This window comes from Camarhynchus parvulus, chromosome 5, assembly GCF_901933205.1.
Source record: "Camarhynchus parvulus chromosome 5, STF_HiC, whole genome shotgun sequence".
Taxonomy (NCBI): domain Eukaryota; kingdom Metazoa; phylum Chordata; class Aves; order Passeriformes; family Thraupidae; genus Camarhynchus; species Camarhynchus parvulus.
This window is the reverse complement of record NC_044575.1, coordinates 21,289,200-21,309,626: the sequence shown is the minus strand read 5'-3', so window position 1 is coordinate 21,309,626 and position 20,427 is coordinate 21,289,200. Positions and strand designations below refer to the sequence as shown.

Sequence of the window (20,427 nt, the reverse complement as noted above, 5' to 3'; positions counted from 1 at the left end):
CCACTGCACCCTCTCCCGACCCCTTTGGAGGGTTAGGGGGTCACTATGGCTCCAGGATAATTTTCCTCATCAGGATCTGGTCAATCACACCAACTGAGTGTGACAGTTCTGTGATGGGGACTGCTCAACACTGCCCCAAACACTCTTTTGAAGTAGACGGGACAGCAAGAGCAGTTTTCAAAATTATTTCCTCAACCACATAGCTGTTTCAAGCTATAATGGTCATCATTCAGACCATTTTCTGCCCTGAGAAAAGTGTCAGAAAACTACTTCATATGAAGTGATACTTGAATAAAATATTAATACAGGTAAATGCAGATGCTTCACTTTCTGCTACCTTCCCATCCTCTCGTACTTCATCCTACCTCATACCTTTCTATCTTCAGATCCAAATCATTGGGACCACAAACAAAAGAAAAGGAATTCAGAGTGTAAGAGAAAACCATGTACAGTGGGACACAACCTCTACTCCTGTGACAAGCACTACCTGCTCCAGTGTAGCACAGATCTGAATTAGCAAAGGAGCCACCAGTGAGGACTTAAGTGAAGATCCAGGTAGATGTTCAATAATCTAAAATAACAAGGTGAACCACCAAGAGAATGAGATTTGGACCACAGGCACCGAAAGGTTCACTGCAGTACCTCCTGCAGACAGCAGGAACTGAGTGTTTTCTCCAGGAACATTAAGCAGTTTCTGTTACTTCCACAGGATGCCTACTGTGAGGTATCTTAAACACATCTGATTTTTAGATAAAGTCAGATTTTCAAATAATCTGTTACTTATAAGAAATGTGGTTAACTAATCCATGGTGTGTATTGGAGAAGCCTCATGGCAGGAAACCCACAAACTTCACAGGCAAGGAGGTAGATGCACTGGGAGATGTGCATGTGAGAGGCTTGCACAGCTGCTGGCCTTCACTGGTTTCTGGAATACAAGAATACTTTCAGTCTACTGGTTCAAGTCCTGCCTTTGCCAGTAATGACTGAAAGACATTGTAATGTAACAGCTGCTTGGTGGCTGGTGTGAAATGAATTAGTTATCTCAGCCTACTGCCTGGCAGGCAGGTGTCCACATCAGAGCAGCCATTGTCACAACCAGAACTAAGTGGCACCCTCAGAGCAAAAGACAAAACTAAATGGATAGGGCAGACAAAATTGACCTCTTCCCTCCAGAGGTTATACTCCCAAATCAAAAGCGAGGTCTTATGGCAAAATATCAAGATGGGATCCTTCTACAGCTGAACTTTTTTTGGTGGCAAGTCCATTTAAGCCTGCCAGTACAATATCTTTAACCACCAAGAAACCATTTCATTGTTAAAGAAATGGCAAAAATTAAAAATGGAAAAATTAGTATGTTCCAAACACTCTGTCTGAAGCAGAAGTTAGCCCTCCACAAATAAATATCAAATTCAAAGATCAGAAACAGGCTTTTAAAAAGGAAATAAATGTCATGCACAACCCAGAAAATGTGTTTGAAAGAAAGACACTTTCCAAAAATTTCATCTCTAGCACTGAACTAAATCACTCGAATTCTGAAGTCCTTGCTACTTTTGGACAATATAAACCAGAAGGGATATCTGGAACATTAAACACTGAAAGCTAGGTAGCCAAGAGAATGTAATGTCATCTCAATATGGAGGGAAGGTGTTTCCCTTAGTTGTGTCAATAGTTTTTCAAACTCAAAGTAACAGAGGCATGTTTGCTTCCAAGTATTATTTTTTTTTCCTTGCATTGCTGACAACATGAAGTCGTGCTCAGCTCAATAAGACATTAAGATTGTGTACATTTGGAAATTGAGAGCCCCATTGCCCCTGGATGAACTTGCTGTTTGTTAAGGTCTCTCTTAATCAGGTTCCTCACTGCATAATCCAACTAACTTTTTGGCAGGGTAACCCTGTACCTGCAGCCTTTGGCCAACTGTGACCTGGGCAGTTTGCCTCTTAAGGAAATGGCTTCCTATTTTGACTCTGACAAATACTTACATGTCCTAAATAAAACTGCTGTTAGTGTGGCTGCAGAAGCAGCTCAGCCCTTTGCTATATTTACTGTACTGGCAGTTGCCCTCTAGATTGCATTTTAAAGAATTGTCCATTTTTGAAAGCCAGATGCAAAGATGCTAAAGGCAGTAAACTTGTTGCTACTTAAACACCTGTAAACACAGGGATTATGAGACCTTCCTGCAGTTTCTTCTGTGACCTGATGTAAAGGCTAACCTAGGGCAAGAAGGGAATTCTTGGTTCAAAGTTTTCTTCAGTTAATGTATTTTAATGATGGATTTTGATAACCCTGAGGACTAAAGTCTTCTAATTATCTAAAATAAATTAGACAGCAGGAAGAATAGCAAAGTTGGCTTTCCTATGATTCAGTGTATTTCTAAAAGAATACAATTTCTTAATAAGAGACAGAGTTCAACTGTACCATCTTCCTTTGTCTCTGCTGAACGAGTCAAAATGCCCAACAAAACCAGTTAGTTACATGTCTTTCCTGGACAGATCTCCACAACTGAATTCTCAAACCTTTTCCATTTACAAAAACCAACAGGCAGTTGCTGGGCATCCCTCTGCTATTTCTGAACCAGAAACCTAACACTAAATGTTGTGCATGTACTTGGCAACCCTGATAAACTGTTTGTTTCACAAACAGTAGGTTGATCCCTGGATATCCGGGCAAGTAATTAGCTCAGACTACCTGTTTGTTATCTCTGAATGCTAGATAGCAAGGAGTCAGGCACTTGGGGAAGCTGCAAGTAAAGCTGAAAATGGCTCTTTGCCTGACACCTCAGGTATTGTTCTTGATACCCAACACTGTAAAGAAAGTTATTCTTTTATAATGACAAGGATTCCCTGATGCATGCATGTTTTTCCATTCAGCTTCTCTCCTGACCCTGAAAATAGTTAGTGGATAGACTGGATGGATAGACTAGATAAGACGGATGGATAGATGGATATAGATAGATATGAGAACCTTGCTCACTGCTAAGTTAGGAAAATTTGCTCTAGGAGTTATCATTTATTATCCACTTTAAATTAATACCTAGCATAGAAGATTCAAAAAAATACACCCTTTCAGATTCTCAAATAGCTCCCTTATATTTGGGTAGATGATAACACAGGGCAAGAAGGCATTAGGTGTAGCAAGCAGTTTCAGTATGATATTAAGGATTTTCAAAATCAAGTCTGAATATACCTAAACTGTTAATCTCTCCAGATTCTTCTGCACTCAGACTCTACTTCAGCATGTACTTCTTTGGTTGGGCAAATAAAAGTATGTGGGGCAAATAAAAGTATGTGGATTTGCAGTCCATCTAACACTTCCCACAACCCAGTATTGCCCACTTTTCAAAATTATAGACAAGCAAAACAACAGTTTAAACATGTTCTCAATAAACTGTCAATGACACTTTACTCTGAGGATACAAGAACTGCTGTAGACATGGAAACATGACCTTTACCCAGCATCATAATGCAATTCAAGGCAAATAGCATTTTTCTCATCTTCTGTCTTTATAGCACTTACCTTAATGAGAACCTAGTCCATAACTAAAATTCCCATGTGTTGTTGTAGCACTACTGCTATGACCACAGGAAAGCTTAACTGGTTTGATAGCCCATTCTGTAAGCCAGGTCAGAATTGTTAGATATGGTGGAACCTTTTGTGCTTCCCTTTTAGCTAACATTTAAGATCTACAAAATTTCCCACCCCTTTCTCAAGTATTTTCCTGCAGAGTAATTTTTACCATCTTAAACGGGGTATGTTTTACTTCTGAGTTGCATACTCCTTTTTTTAATTCACTCTTAGTAAAGCCCATACAACACTTAACATTTTCTGATTTCTGCAGAGGACAGAATAAAGTTCACTGTTAAAATGAAAAGGGTCTTACTAATGACTAGTAAGATAACCATGTTATACCTCTCCATGCAAACCTGAAATGGCCTAGGTCAGATTTTTTTTTGTCACCTCTTTGAATCAAAAATGTTGGAAGAGACCTTTAAGATCATCAAGTCCAACTGTCAGTATCTTCTGGTGACTTCTTCCCCCTGCTTACCTACCTCATCAGTTCTATTGTTGGAAATAATTTCTCCCAAAGTTTGCAGGAGAGATGCAACAGACTAAGAAGCCTAAAGTGAGATGCCTTTATTGGTCCTAAATCTCAGGTTAATCCCACCTAATAACTGACGGAATTAATGCTGACATTGTTAAAAAATGCAACATGGAAATGTGCAGCAAATGCCCTTCACTAGTGGAAGCAATTTGCTTCACAATCCTTAGAAAGAAGACAATGTACAAATATCACTTCAAATTATTTTGTTAATAATTTATATCCTTTCTGCTCTTTGGTAAGCTACCAACTGTCTAGTTTAAAAAAAAGAATTCATACTTATTACAGTTGATATTCCACGGCAAACAGAAATGTGGTATTACTGACAGTACTGCCAACCAAGAACCTGAACTTCGTATATCTGTCCTAAAGCTTTACAGCAAAGCTGCTAAAAATTGTACCCTTCTAAAGTCCTTTTTTGTAGTAGTCTACCTTTCAGTGACACATTACCCATCACAGGAATAACTTATGTTGATCGGATCCATGTAACACTCTTTCAAAATTAGTAATTTATAAAAACACTATAATTTTTGATCCTAATTTAATGAGACAAAGGATAAGATTCTAGGGGTCAGAACAAGGCAATCAGAGAAATAGAGAGTGGTCACTCACCTTTCCACCATGTGTGTCTGGTCCAGTGATAACCCATCAATTGCTGTGCATTCTGGACATTTGAACTTCTTTCGTGGGGTCACCTGCAGAAAGGCACGCCAGATATTATCAAATATCAACAGAAGGGACATTAATCTCCTTGCACAGAGAGCAGTGCAATACCTCTGAACATGCCTGCAGTGTAAGCTGAGCTGTCTCAAAATAAGGGGGTGTACAAAAAAAAGCCACTCTATTCCTCCATTCAGCTCCATCTGGCCCGGCTGACTGCAAAATTCACAGGGGCCCAATAAAAACGGCTTGGAGGATTTTTTCCTTCTGTAACTGAAAAGAAGTGGCGATGACAAGCTCCTTAATTCCTGTTTAATGACTGTTTTCTCACTGCCAAGGTCCCTGTATAAACACCATTTGTTCTTGCAGCCATAACAGCGATGAAATATAGCTTCCCATACTTCACCGTAACGTTAATCCAACAGGCGCTCTTTCGCTCTCTCCAGTTAAGAGCTGACTGGCAAACCCTGCAGGACTCTCCAAATCGCACAGAGGTGCCAAATTACTCTGCTCTGCCCTCATACAGCTCAGAAACTTTTTCAGCAAAAGCACACACTTTATCTTCTAAAGACTTTTCTAGGAAATGCAGCCACCAGTCCCAGTAAATGATGATGGACAGAAGGGAGAAAGGACCCTGCTAATTGAAGTAATGCCTGGTGGCCTCTAAATCTCATTCCAAGCTGACACACTTTGAAATGAATGTACGGAGTGAATGTCTAGACCTGAAAACGTGTCGAAACATGTCAGGAAATTAATTCAGGGATAAAAAGTTCATTTAAAGCTGATCTTGCAATTAATGTTCTTGCAATTAACATTCCTATAAATCAGCTGTTGTCAGGCCACAACAGAGTGAGCTGTGGACAGTTGGCAATTTCTTTCCTCTAGCAATCTCAAATAGTTAAAATATATGTCTGTGGGCCTGTACATATACACACACATAAGTACAGCTGTCATTTAAATGATCTTTTTTATAGCTCATCTAGATGGTTAAAATAACCACCAGAAACAACTGGTAAAAAATAATTCTCTGTTCTCAGTTAACACAAAAACTTTACCAGAAGGGCTTTTCTATCATGAGAAAGAAACCAAGATACCATACTGGGAGACAATGAGAGAAAAATGGAAGATTAAGTAACATACTGAAGCCTACTGAATAAATTTAAGTATGTATCTCATATTTTTTAATTTCATAAAGATAAACAGCAGAAAAGCCCCACCTTAATGACTGATTTTCCAGTGACATTTGCTACTAGAAAATTCATGGCAATATCTTCACAATTCATATGAGCATCCACCCAATTCTTGATGTCTCCAGGCATCTTATAGGTGTAAAGATAGTTGAAATACTGCAGAGAAAAGAATGAGAGAAAGAAGATGATTTTAAATATAGATACAGTAACTATAAGACTAAATATTTCAGTCATGGAACAGCAGGCAGCTAAGTGATAGTGCCTTCAGACAAGAACTACTTCAGCAGATAGAAAATAATTTCTGGGTGCTAAACTGCTTATTATTCCTTTCCTGACCACCACAGAAATGTCATTAAAATTGGTTCTCTTTTCTGAACCTACCAGCTACAAAGATACATTCCCTGCAAAATTTGCTATGTACTTTCAGGTCATGCAAACTTGCAGGAGTTTTGTAAGTTCATAAAGGTAAGAAATGGTTTTATTTCACTGTCAGAGACAAATCAGTGGTTTTCACAGCAACTGAAAGAGGTCTAGGGAAAGTTTGCAATCAGTTCTACAACTGTTTTAAAGAACATAATCATAGCACCACAAAAACTGATGGAACAATGACAGAAGCACATATAGATCTTTTTTAATGCACATATTGTACATTAGTGCAGTGCAAGTTGTATATCACCTTGTGATAAAAGGCTGCCCCAGTGAGCACCATTGAGACTTCATTAGTCCATTCCGATTCATATTTCCATTTGTTCATCTCATGGTCCCAAAGATGCAATCGACCTGGGTATCCAACCAACCTGTCAGGGAACTCACGCCAGACCTGAAGAGAAAAAAACATGACATGCTGTTAACCAGGCCTGCACAGAAAGAAAATGCAACACATCTGCTTTCTGGAAGGCTAGGAAATGCAACACATCTGGAAGGGTAGAGTTTCAGTGGGGCAAAGATCACTTAAATTCTTCTCAATCCAAATTCTTGGAACAAAAAGTTGCCAAGAAGAAGTACAAAAAAGAATAAGCTTGCTGTGGAAGGACCCTACAACTCAGAGAAGCCATGTCTCAGAGCAAAAGGCTACTAAAATAATTGTTACAGAGACACACAAATGACTATTCAAAAAGATTTTAACTCTAACTAAACCCAAGCATGATAAAATGAAACTTTTGATGTTAACTTCGGTAGATATGACTACAACCTAACTACTTTCACAGCTGGCTTTGGATCTAACCAACCTGCTTCCTTTGTCAGGAACTGGCTTAAATTTTAATATTTCTGGTATTCTTTAGTGGGTGCTTGGCTACATGGAAGGCTGCTTTGCCCTTGACTTGTTCCAGACAGCTGGATACAATCAAGATACCATCCTTGTCACACCATACATTATTTTATAGCTGACTACAGGATCAAATACAGTAGACAAGAACAAGGAGAAGGGCATCATTAACGTAACCCCAGTTCTCCACACTGCTGGCCACATTAAATAATGGACAATTTTTGCATTAGAGAAAAAGGAAGGAAGGATTATAATTGTTTAGAGGGGTCTGAATGCTATTTGTTTGCTAGATAAAATTTGTCTGCATTATTTGCAGACAAATTATTCAAAATTTGTCACTTAATCCAAATAACTGCTAGGCTTGTTGGAAGAATGAGTCTTGACTCACATACAGTTAGGTTAGAAGAGTTTCTGGTTTAGTTGGTAATGTATAAACAAACAGATGTATATATAACAAAATTTTTGTATGCAAGATCAACAACAAGAACAAAGTACCCCAAGGATCCCTTCACAAATTCTTTCATCTGTACAAAACACAAAGGAACCCTACAGTTGAATGTACAGTAAAGGAATCTGGAATTCCACCATCCTGCAAATGTCACCCCATCAGCAGTTCACTTTGGCCACTTCCTATGTGTCAGTGCATTTCAGTTGGGAGGCCTGGACTATAAGGACTCTATGCAGGTATTTTGTCATAGTAAATATGATAAAACAATCAGTTTTAAGCTACTGCTTCTGCATCTACATTTCTGTGATTTTTCATTACTATATACCTTTTCATCTATATATCTCAACACATTTTATTGCTGTCAGTTAATACAGCTTCAGAATCCCATGATGAGAGCAGTTATTATTTCAAACGTCCAGATGAGGGAACCTGCCAAAACCATACAGGAAACAAGAATGGGAACCAGATCTTCTGACTCCTCGACTTCTATTTTATCCAGAAATCAATCTTTCTAGACAGCTCTAGGGCACAAGTACTGGGATAGTATTTAGATATGACAACGCTCCAACACAGAGGGTTCTTGAAAGCAGAGATAATTTGGAACTGAAGGAAGCGAATTCATAGGACACTTACAAGTTGGTGCCATAAGCTAATCAAAACAATACAGACTTCTGGCCAGGCAAGCGAGTGAGGGCTTGAGATATCTATTTTGACATGATGTAGAAAACCTTAATAAAGAACACAAAACTAAATGTACGACACTCAAAAATTTATTCCTCACTCTCCGGGACTCAAAAATTTAATGATTTAGTTTTAAACCTGAATATTAAAATGTCTATCTCCCAGCTGTTGGAAGGCACCACCACGTAAGCTACTGAGGCTCAACAAAGGATTTAATGGAACACCACAGATCTGCACCGTACTGGGCTAAGAATTCTTGTAGAGGAAATGGTATGCATATTAACAGCAGCTGAAAGAAAGATTAAAGTCAGCTACTGCTTCCCATGGGAGTGCAGTGCCTTCTCAACACAGAACCCTGGATTCATAGCCCTTATAGTTTTTGCCCTTGGTGTCATCTTCAAGAGTCTAAATGACATAAAATAAAAGCCAACCATAATGCACGTTACTCATACAGATGTTCTTGTGTCACTCTAAATATCAACTCTACCCTGTAAAAAAATGTCCTGGCCTCTGAAAAATGTCAGTTCGATGCATCTAAAAAATAACTTTGGTGTTTTGAACAAAGATTCCCTTTAAAAGTAATGCTTTTGAAGTCAGTGGAAAAGCTTGTGTTTTTCACAATGTTCACCACTAGCTCATTCAATGGTGATTCTGGAAAGGCTCCCAGTGGCTCCATCCAGCTCATTACCCAAATCCATACATATGCTTTGTGCCAAAATTAATATATACAGCTACTGCATATAAGGAAGCTTTCAGAACAAAAATAGTGGTAATGACTCTAATACTAGTCTCTATTTTGTATTACTGTCCATTTTCTTGTTTGATGGTTGCCTATAATTTATTCGTCTGTTAGGAGTACATTTCATTTAGTCAGTGATCTTATTAGCTTTCTCAGACTAAGAAGGATGGCCTGCTTTAATACTGGTAAGGGACACATCCAAGGAAAATTGTATTGCCAAGTGAAGAGGAGGTATGCCTATTTGCAGACAAGTCATTCCAAAGACTCTGGTAGTCAACCCTAAATATAAATATTTTTGGATGAAGCATCTCCCAGATGAAATGTCAAAAAGAAGTTCTGACTTAGCAGTTTTACTAAAAGTCTTGTAAAGGAAAACCAAAAGGAAATGATAGTAATTTTGTTTCCAAGTCAAGTTCCCAAATGACATAAACAGTATAGCTAAAATACCCTCCAGCCTCATCTCTCCAGAGCTCTTTCTGCCTCACAGCCTCAGCTATTCTGTGCAATTTGCTGTGCCATTAGAACAGCAAACTCTCCATGTAGCCAGAAGGACAGGGAAGCATATCTTTCTACAAAACATTCTCAAACATTTATGCATTAAATTCAGTAGACTATATTAAGTCACATGCAATTTCAACAACTTAATGAACAGAAAAACAGTCAGCATTTACAAAGCTACCGTGACATTTTAAGAATGAAACACTGATTTTTCTTTACAAATTAAAACAAACTCAACCCATCATACTCCTTCTGTCTTCCAGAGCCCCATCCACTCTTAATTCTTTCCCAGTCCTCAAAGGAATGGCTTGTGCTATTACTAAAAAAATAAGTAAAATGTAAACACAGAGTCCATTAAAAGATGCAAGATGCTTTGCACACACACATTTTGTAAACTATCATCAGTTTGAAGAAGAGCTTTGAATGTGGCCAGCAGTGAAGAATTCTTTTGTTAAGCAGAGTTATAGCACTTGTTCTACAAAGGAACGCTGAAAACTAAACTTTTAAAGTCAAAATGAGCAAGGAAGAATTCCTCTGAAGAAGTCATTCCAACTTCATGAAAATTTCAGCCTAGCAAAATATGCAACTCAATAGAGAATAGATTTTTTTAAAGAGTGCCAGAGACATGAAGCTCTAAAAAACAATTCCAAGACAGAATAAGATCATCTAACAACAGAAGGCCAAAAATTTTCAACAGAATAAATGCAAATTTAGCAATGCACCAAACTGTACATTTTATGAGTGAAAAACATAGGCCCAGAACAATAATATCCATTTAGACTATTTCTATTATTGGTCTAATAAAAATATTTTGTCTCTGTAAGGACAGAGTGCTACATAAGCATGGGATAAGAAATTACGTAATACTATGACATCTGCCTTGAGGCGAGCTGAGACACAGAGGTGGGAATGCTACAATGCTTGATTTCAGTCATGTATTTAAACACCAAACACTTCAGAGGTGGCCAATGGTTCTGCTTTAACTTTTTAAGATTATGATAATCTAAATACTTGTTCCACTTCTTGGATCTCTTTGATACTCTCTCTGTGAACAACAAAGTTCAGTAAGTGGGAAAAAAATTATCTAGACATAAGTTTTTTTTGCAGTATCCCAAGTCATGTAATTTAACAGAACTACTTTTTTCAAAGTCAGAATGTCATGAGTATTCTTCTGCTACCTTAATACAGCAGCACACAGGGACTATTTTTCTGCTTGCTCCAATAGATTTATGCAAGGTCATAAATCACTGTACCATAATAGTTCACTTTTAACAAGAAAAAAATGTCTGACACTTTGAGTGTTACTATATATTTTTATGGCTGAAAGTGTACAGAGATCAAAGTTTTCTGGGTGTTTTTTTTTTTTAGGCTTGCTCTATACATTCAGAGAAGTGTGTGACAGAGGGGGTTTTGCCACATGTTTAAATGCAAAGTCTCGAGGATGTCCGGAGAGAAAAGAAAATTACTGAATGTCACGTTTCCAGCCCTTCATATGACCAAAGCAGAAGCAGAACTACTTTTAAAAGAAAACTTTCTAGTAACCTTATATGCTGCTACTGTTCCCTCTGGATTCCCCTGCAAACGAGTCAAGAGTTTGAGAGATACTTTTCTGGTAACACATATAAACAGATAAATAAATTATCACAGGCTAAGGACAATTTAAACATCTGGGAGCCAGCTCAGGCCTGTCAAGCAAGTCACAGACACTCAAGGACAGGAAAGATCAATCTTCAGCCCCTGATTTCTGTGCCAGAGAGTAGGAGCTACATCACCCACTCCCTATACGAGGAAAACTGTGTATTTCTAGAATAATTTGCTCTGTTTCTGTATTCAAAGACATTTCTATTCATTTAATTTACTGAGGGAGTGGGGCTGGTGAAGCCAAACTCAAAATACAAGGATTCAAATTACTCATAGGGTTGTCTCAGCTATCTTTTCAATACAGCACTTTAATTTTCCATCAATGTTACTGTGCAGTAAGCTGACTTCCCAGAATTAAAAAGGAATAGGATTTATAATAAAATGCAAAAAACCGCAAAAGAAATAGTTTCCAGTCTGCCAAACTAAACAATCTCATGTCCAAACAGTTACATTCACACACAGAATATAAGGACTGTTACTCAGATAGTCCCTGCAACCAAGGCACATGGCCATAAGGCCAATAAATGAGCCAGCACAATCAAACTGCTGGACCTGTTGGACCGAATCCTAGGAGACAAACAGTTGCAGGTCCTGATTATCCCCTAGTTGCACTAACCACAGGGGAATTCACATCAAGTTTTCTTTGCCTTATTTTTGTTTTTCATGATGATAATTCTTTTCTGGTGTGACCAGACTCAATACATGTGATGTTACAAATATTATCCACTGAGGGTGTTAAAATTAACAGTTCAGACACACAAAAAACCAAGGTTCTGCTTCACACGACTTCTGGCTGACACAGCTGGAACTCAGCTGCAGCTCGTATCTGTGCTTCGAAGTCCTTCAAGCCTGCTCTGCCAATAGCAGAACTACTTACACAGTCACTTAGGTGACTTTGGTAAGTCACTCCTTACTCTTAGGCACTTTGAGACGGCTTTAAGAAAATGGAAGTCAAATTGCAAATGGAGCAAGGGTTTATACAGCATGCACATTATGGATCTACCATCTTTCATCCCATCAGATCACTCTCAAAACTAGTAGTTATAAGCACCAACACAGACAAAAGTTAGCTCTGCTGTTGCAGTACAGAGCTTAAAACATTCAGTGTAGACAACAAAGTATAGAGAAGGCCTGTATAGCCAAAATCCCTTCCTTCAGTTGTCTTCTCTTCCTTCCATCTTTCACACTTCATGTATTAACTCACTACTCTTAACCTGGCAAGGAAAGTATTTCCTTTCTGGAGACACACATGATAGATGAAAGCTCTGCCTCCACTACTTAACGTCTTTGTTATTACTTCAGCATACCTACATCATCACAAGACATTTCTGGAGTCCAAAAGCTTTTTTACCTGCTAACAATCTCTTTTACTCTAGAGGGAGAAAGAGCAATATTTCACCCCACATGTACATATGTTAAAGAAATACATCCAGTGTATTTTTTAAAAAAATCATCTTGTATTAACTGCACTTAAGATTGCTAAAAATTGGACAACTATCACATTTCACTAGCTTTCTCCACCTTAGAGAAGCAGTTTTCATCATTTCATTCAACTTGGCTAACAGTATCATGTTCTAGCTCTCACTTAGGAAGCCCAGTATTGTTTTGCTGTTGATAATGCATGTACAGATGTGACTAAACAATTCGAAGCTTTCTTAAAATATGGTATTACATTTTCTAATGTTTCTGATTTGTTTACAAATAGAGCATCTTTGTCTTAAGTATGCACATATAACAGTAATGATTATGGACTGTGGACTTAGATTATGGACTGTTATACACTCAAATACAAATGGAAGACAAAAAATTACCTAATTCAAAACATAGTTTTGGAAGGAAGACAACAGTGTTGCTTCAAGCGGACTTTTAACAAACAATTCAAGTAGCTATGAAGACTGTCACTTCTTTGTGCTGCCATGGGTAACTGATTTGGACAAGCTCTCTTTTTGTCCATACCCTCATCACAAGAGCAACTGCTGAAGCTTTGCCATTTCACCACATGATCCATGTGTCCCCTCCTTGAAATTCTTCATTCTTCCTTTCACTGCACTCCACCTTACTTCAGCATGTCCCCAAGAGGCCTCCTCTGTTCCCAACACTTAATCTCTGAAACTTGTCTTGCCCATCAAGACATGTTCCCTTGGCTAGCATTTCTGATTTATCTGAAGTTAAGAAGAATGCAGCTCAGTCTTCAGACTGCTTCCCCTACACTTATTCCACTACAACATTTTCTGGAGTCTCTTGGCACTCCTGTGCCAGTTACTGAAAACCTCTTAGATGGCAGGTTTTTCAATAAAGAAATGACTATCTGTAAAACTTTTTCAGTCAGCATTGAACTATTACAGCAAAAGAGATGCAACAATCTGAATCAACATACTGCACAGTGCATCCTCCACTTTATATACACTTTATATGCAATGTTGAAGTGGATGGCCTAGGAGACAGGGAAAAAACAGTTCTCTTACCTCATAGCCAAACTGGAGTTCATCTGAGGTTAGCATAATGATATCATCATCAATAGCCAGCACTGCTTCCGTTTCAATCTCATCATAAGGGAAGAAGCGGTTGCTAAGTTTGTTTTCTGCAGTCCTAACAACTTTCAGGGGAACACGAATCTTTGGCCAGAGGGAATCTAGAGAGAAAAATTGAAAGAAATAGAATTCAACGTTATACTTTACTTCTGAATCTGCATACCCATCTTAGCTGCTTTTTACTCTTCTCTTCTTTGCTTCGAAACAAACGCTTCTTAATGGTGAATTTACAGCAGTTTCGGTTTGGCAATCACAAGAGCAATGAAGGCAAGAGACAGAAGTTCAGCTGCATTTCCCTCTGTATCTCTCAACAAAGAGCTTCATGGGCAGCCACACAGAGGATAGCTTGCCCAAAACAGCAACTTGCAACACTCACAGAGCAAGTGCAGGGATAATACGTATTGGTTGAGGGCACACAGTGTGAAAAGATACTTCACTCAACTGCAACTAAAATAATTTGAAGCAGCAGTATACAATCACTGACTGCAAGTCTAGGATCATAAAGAATTTGATTAAGAATGTTAGTTCTATCAAGGGCTGAGCAAAAAAAAAAAATTATTATATCAATTAAATGTTTAGCACTATTGACTATTGCTAAGGAGTAGATTCTGTGTCTCAGCAATTTCTTTCATCTTCAAAGTCCTAAGTTACAGTGATAATTTAAAACTAGATAAATACAAATGGATTCTAACTTGTGCCCTACAGCATTCTTCCAAGTAGAATAGAGCACTGGAGTACAAAACCATTAAATTCACAAGTCAAATGAGGATTTAAATAGCAACAGAACCCCCCATAGATACAAAACTGGATCAAATTCACCCTACCAATTAATACCATGGTATAATTTCTATACCATGGTATAATTTCTATTGTTTCCCATGTGTTTAACATGTAGCACCTTAAGTGTCATGTTAACACCTTCTGCATTTATTCAAAAATTTTCAAAACCCTATTCTATTCCTACAAAAGAATAACTATAGGTGTAAATATAGAGCACCAAGCTAGAGGAAATGGAAGCAAGGTCTGAATATTAAACATTCATTCTAAATGCATATAACCATGCACAATTTCTAGCACAAAAGTTAACAGTAGTCATTATTACAGTATGATGCATTCCAAAAGCAACTGTTCATGAAAATGTATTTTAATTAAAAGCAAGAGAGACATGGGCAAACTGCAGAGAGTTCAGGAAAGAACCACAAAGGTAATGAAGGCACTGGAGCATCTCCCCTACAAAAAAAAGCTGAGACTGTTGTGGCTATTCAGCCTAGAGAAGGCTCAAGGAAGGTCTCACCACTATGAACAAATACCTGAAGGGAAGATGCAAAGACTAGAGAACCAGACTCCCTTCACTGGCGGCCAGTAAAAGGACCAGAGGCAACGGCACAAACTGAAACACTGGAGGTTCCCTCCAAACATCAGGGCAGACCCTTCCAGAGTGTGACTGAGTACTAACACAGGTTGCCCAATGATGTCGTGAAATCTCTGCTCTTGAAGATATTGAAAGCCATCTGGACATGTTCCTGCTTGAGAGGGGGGTTGGACAGCTGATCTCCAGAAGTCCTTTCCAAGCTTAGCCATTCTCTGATTCTGTGGTAAGTAGACTCTAGAGGAACTCATACTGGGCCTGAAGGCACTGGAATTTTCATGTCTGAAATATATATAAATTTTCAGTGCAATTTTCAAGTGACACAAAGCCTGGAGACATGAAAAACAGTGAGCACAATAAAGTCATACAGAGCTTACTGAACTCTATATGACAGGACAGCTTAGTAAACTAGGTGCATTTGAACAAAAACCACACTGACACTTTTGAGACACAATTAAACATTAGGACCAAGGCAACTTTTTCCCTAAAAACAGCTTCTGAAAAGGATTAAAGGGATAGAGCAGACATTAGTTCTCAGCATGCTGCTGCGGCAGAATGGATTTATATAATTTTTGTATGTATAGACTGGTATGTAGTAAGAAGTCAGGGCAAAGGGCAGGACAATTTTACCTGTATGCAGACACAGACAGACAGATGCTAAAATACTGTTTCATTCTGGCGCTTTTATATTTCAAACCATGTTAAAACACTGAAAATTATGCAGAAAGAATCACATGAGTTATGTGAGGTCAGGAGAAAATGCCTTTTAGTAGAATGTGGAGATCAATCTGTTTAGTTTACTAAAAGAATTAACAAAAAATTGATTTGCTTAACATGTACAAGCACCTACACAAGAAGAAAAATGACATGTATCTTCAACAAACTGGAGAAAGACATAACAAAAAACAATGACTGGAATCTAAAGCCAGGCAAATTCAAAGTATAAATAAGGCAGACATTTTTAATAGCAACAGTGGTTAACCTCTGGCAAAAGTTTAAAAGGACAGCAATTGGTTCTGTACATCTTGTCTTTCAACAAGACTGGGTATTATTATAGAAGATGCAGCCAAGTTTGAAGTCGCTGGACTGAAAAGAAAAGAAAGGCAATGTGGTGACTTATGACACACAGGTCAATCCAGATGGTCTTACTGCACCTTCTGCCTCAAACTCCATGAACAGTAAGATTGTTGACTGTCACTAGGGTAAGAATAGGAAGTTTGAATGAAACTACTAGGACATGGGGAGCAAATACAGAAATTCAGAAAAGAGCGTAAGGAAATAAGATCCTTGTTGCTGTGTTCTGAGAATAAAAAGTGGAAGTTAAAACAGGTGTCAATGAAAAAAGCCACTGTAAGGACAAAAAATAAAGAGAAGTCCTAACCTAAGGAAATGGTTTAAGTTTTTAAACAAAAACATATGGTCATATTCTGGAATTGTTCTCAGCAGAAGGATCTGAAGAATGCTGGCTGACAAACTCCAAAAATAATGGGATACAATTATGTGCACACACTTTCACTTCCATTGTAACCTTGAATCAGGTCTGCCTCCAAGACAGTTCTGCACTCTTTCCACTGTCAGTCTGTTGCACTAGGAAGACTGTACCAGAGAAGAGGAGAAGCTGCTTCATTCCCACATGTACAAGTAAAATTTGCTCTCAGGAAGAAGTGTCCATCCCCACCGCCGCTGGGCCTCTCAGACTTAACAGCTCACACAACACAAAAAACTCACAAATCTGCACACTGCTAAAAGACACCAGAGTCTGACCACTACTTCACTCAGGAAAACAAAGCAATATTTTCAAACCACAGAAAGTCTTCAAAAGTCAGTTTTTCTTGGAGCTGTATTTTAGAAAGGAGGATTGGCAGGCATAGGTGGCCAAAAAAAAAAAAAAAAGAAAAAAAAAAAAAAAAAAGAAGAAACACAGAGTGATATTTACTGGCCAAATTTGTATTCAGCATTCAGTTTCCTACCCCAAGGTTTTTCCTGTAAGTTTAAAAACGTGTCTGTAAAATCTACTTTTATCTGTGTGGTCTTGTAGACCACGGCCTTTATTTGACACGTATGCACATTCTTGTCCTGTTTCACTCAACTCTGGTCCTTCTACTAGAAGGCACAAGGCATTAGCCCTAGCACATTTGAGTGGTTTGTGATATTGACCAGTAGTCAGCTGGAAGGATTCAATCCCATTACTGATGGACTTCCGGGGAGTCACAGTCAGCCACCAGCTGGGGACATACAGCAAGCTCCTTGGGGCCACTACAGAAATGGAGCATTGATTTCAGTTATAGCATTATGAGCTCATTTTATTCTCAGCAGCATAAGGTCTTCAAAAGCCCTGCATGAATCACAGTCTGAAATTATGATTCCAGTAGGAGACCACTGACATTCCGAAATTTTCAGCCTCCTAGCCATTGTAACCTTAGGAGGCAGTAACATCGAATGACTGGAAGTGTTTATTGCAAATTAGTACTCTTGATTTCAGTCACTGCTTTCTTACCGGTTTACCATACAATGTGCAAGTGCCATTTTATAAATGGTAACAGACACTTGCAGGTACCTCACAAAGACATATGTCATTGCCTCATAAGAACTACAGACTGTGTAATGTTTGCAAGCTTCTTAAAGACCTTTGGATAATTACCTATAATTATCCAAATGTAACCCCAGAATTGGTATAAAATAAATTTATGCAGCCTCAACGATCCCAAAAATACTGTTACAAGTGTTTCAGTTGCAATCAGACTTGCCACATGTAGGCATGCATTTGTAAATTTGTATTTATATGTAGCATCAAAGCTTACATTTGATACATGTTAAGCATTCTTTTATTCACCCTTTTCTTCTTTTTGTGTCTGCTACATTTTGAAAAAAAAAGATAACCAAATTGCAACAAAGTGCAGGAATATATTGAAACAGCAATTGAAACTGAAAAATCACCAGGATCGAAAAACAATAATTTGGAAAAACAAGCATGTATGTAAATATTGAACTTCCAGCTCTTCTCAAAAGTCAACTATTTGATAGCTTACTAAAGACATGTCACTTGCATAAAAAATGGTTAGAGAAGAAAAATAAATGAAAAGTGTATGAAAAATGAAGATGTAATCTAATTATAATCAGCACGCATCTCAGATGCCAGCAAATCCTCTTAAATCCACATGATTTACTAAGGTCTTGGAAAGTCTCTCAAAATGACCAGTTCTCAACAACGGGTATGTTACTGTCAAATATTTGTGCTTTGAGAAACATAATATAAAGTTTCTGAATTTAGCCTTAGATTAATGAAAAGAAAATATAAGCATTTTGGAGAAACTTTGAATAAGACATTAGGGTACCAGTTACTCTGCAGCATGCGAAATGCACGAGGCTACTTGCTGCCTAGAGGCTGACTTGATACTGGAGGTTGCTGCCTCTGCAGAGATGGAAGCACATGGGAGATGTTAGGACACAATGGCACCTGAGTAACAACCGGCAACCCTGGCAAAATTGGCTATCATAAAGGACAGCAGGCTCCAGTGAGAGATCCAAGTATTACAAATTAGCTCTGCCACAGGAAATACATATATAAAAAAGACAACAGTCACTTCAGAAGTCAAAGTTTTAGAATCCATCAGGAAGGTTAAAATTGCCTCTATTTATTTTAAAGGACCACAAAAGAAAAGTATTTGTATTTAGAGAGCAATCAGAAAAAGATTTGCCACTTCTGTAATAGCAGACTTTGAATTTTCAGAAACTGCTTGGAAAGTTCTGAGAAACTTCAGCATTAGCAAAACAGATATGGAGGAAATTCTCAGTTTACAAGATTTTGTTATAACCAAGGTAAAAGCACAGGCTTTATTCTTACAGTAAGACAGATCTTTAATAGAGTATGGCAAACACAAAAGAAGCTTAAGAATCTTGCATCATGGCACATGATCCTTTAGGTGTACAAAAATAAAAACGCATGTTTGGACTGTGGACTACTCTTACTTTTTAAAAAATCAGTGAGAACTCTGTGATGCAGCTGAAAATAGAAGCAAATTATGGAATTAGAGCTCTCTGGAGTGAATACAAGTCTATGTACATAAGGATTCTGAAGAGAATGACAGGCATCTATTGTGTGTCATACTGAAACAATCAGGAGTAAAGAGTGAATAACACACTTGGTCTCTGATAATGACTCAGGTCATGATTGGAATTAACTGCTATTTAGGACCACTGACGCACTGATTGCTGGAGAAGCCCATAGAAAACAGTGTGTGGTCCTCTCAACACAAAATCACCAGTTTCCCAACTTTGCCCAATGCAGCTCCCTCTTCTAATGGGCTTACAGACCCTAACAACCTATACATGGCGGTGATTCTGGCCAGCCCATAATTCTACCATTAAGTCCTGCAAGTCCAAATCTCACAGCAAAATTTTCAAGCATGATTTCAAGATGATTTAAACTGTAGGATAAAAAGGTGCCATAGTTACATTCCCAGTTAAAACACTCACATATAAAAGAGCAGCAAAAAATCCCATCCTCTAATTATGTGTTTCTCAGCTACAGCTGCCAGTGAATCACAAGAGACATGCAGATAAGAGAAGAGAGGACACTCATGAGAAAGAGGTAACTTCATTATAACCTAAAGGAATACCGGAATACCCTCTCACACAAAAAACCTCTCTCACTTTCCACACCTCCCTAGGCTTGTGATCAGATGTTTGTAATGAAAATGTAACTAAGCTTGCACACTGTTCATATATAAAAAAATGATTTCTTAGTCTGAAATCCAGCCCTGTTTTCAGTACTGAATGAACTGTTACATCATACATAAAAGGGGATCACTAAAAATAATAGAGCGCAATATTTCCATGGAATGTATTATTTCTTTTCAAAGAGAAATGGCACTGTGCCATGGTTTGGGAATGGTACTCCTCAGTTCAGTGCCCCCACCAAGACTCTCCAAATCACACACCTCTCTCACTCTTTCCCTTCCCCCTACCTGCTGCAGGAAGATGGAGAGGAGGAGAATTGGAGCCACAAAAGGCAAAGATCACAAGTTGAGGTAAAAACAACTTACTGCAAACAGCAATGAGATAAAATGAACAGTAGTGGCAACCTACTAACAACAGGGTACAGGAAAAGAAACTATTCGCATGGAAAAAACCTCAACAATAGACAGTATCAGACAGCTCCTCCCAGCAAGTTTTCTCAACCAGAAGGAAGCCCTTCTCCTTGGAAGAGACTCCCTTTCCCTCCAACTGAGTGAGGTAGTACAGAATAGTGAGGTGGTACAGGCTGCAAAAATTAACCCTCTCCCAGCTGGAGCCAGGACACAC

General features: G+C 38.3%; 1 protein-coding gene across 3 annotated transcripts in view; it reads right to left on the bottom strand.

The window, feature by feature from the left end:
• The window catches only part of EXT2 (exostosin glycosyltransferase 2), a 73,139-nt gene that overhangs the window by 3,795 nt on the left and 48,917 nt on the right, over positions 1–20,427 (bottom strand). For all 3 annotated transcript variants that reach the window (XM_030948635.1, XM_030948636.1, XM_030948637.1), the window contains exons 10-13: positions 13,689–13,855; positions 6,626–6,769; positions 5,977–6,105; positions 4,712–4,794 (exon numbers count right to left, since the gene is read on the bottom strand). In XM_030948635.1, the coding sequence (XP_030804495.1) occupies positions 4,712–4,794; positions 5,977–6,105; positions 6,626–6,769; positions 13,689–13,855 (523 nt within the window). The remainder of the gene's footprint in view (positions 1–4,711; positions 4,795–5,976; positions 6,106–6,625; positions 6,770–13,688; positions 13,856–20,427) is intronic.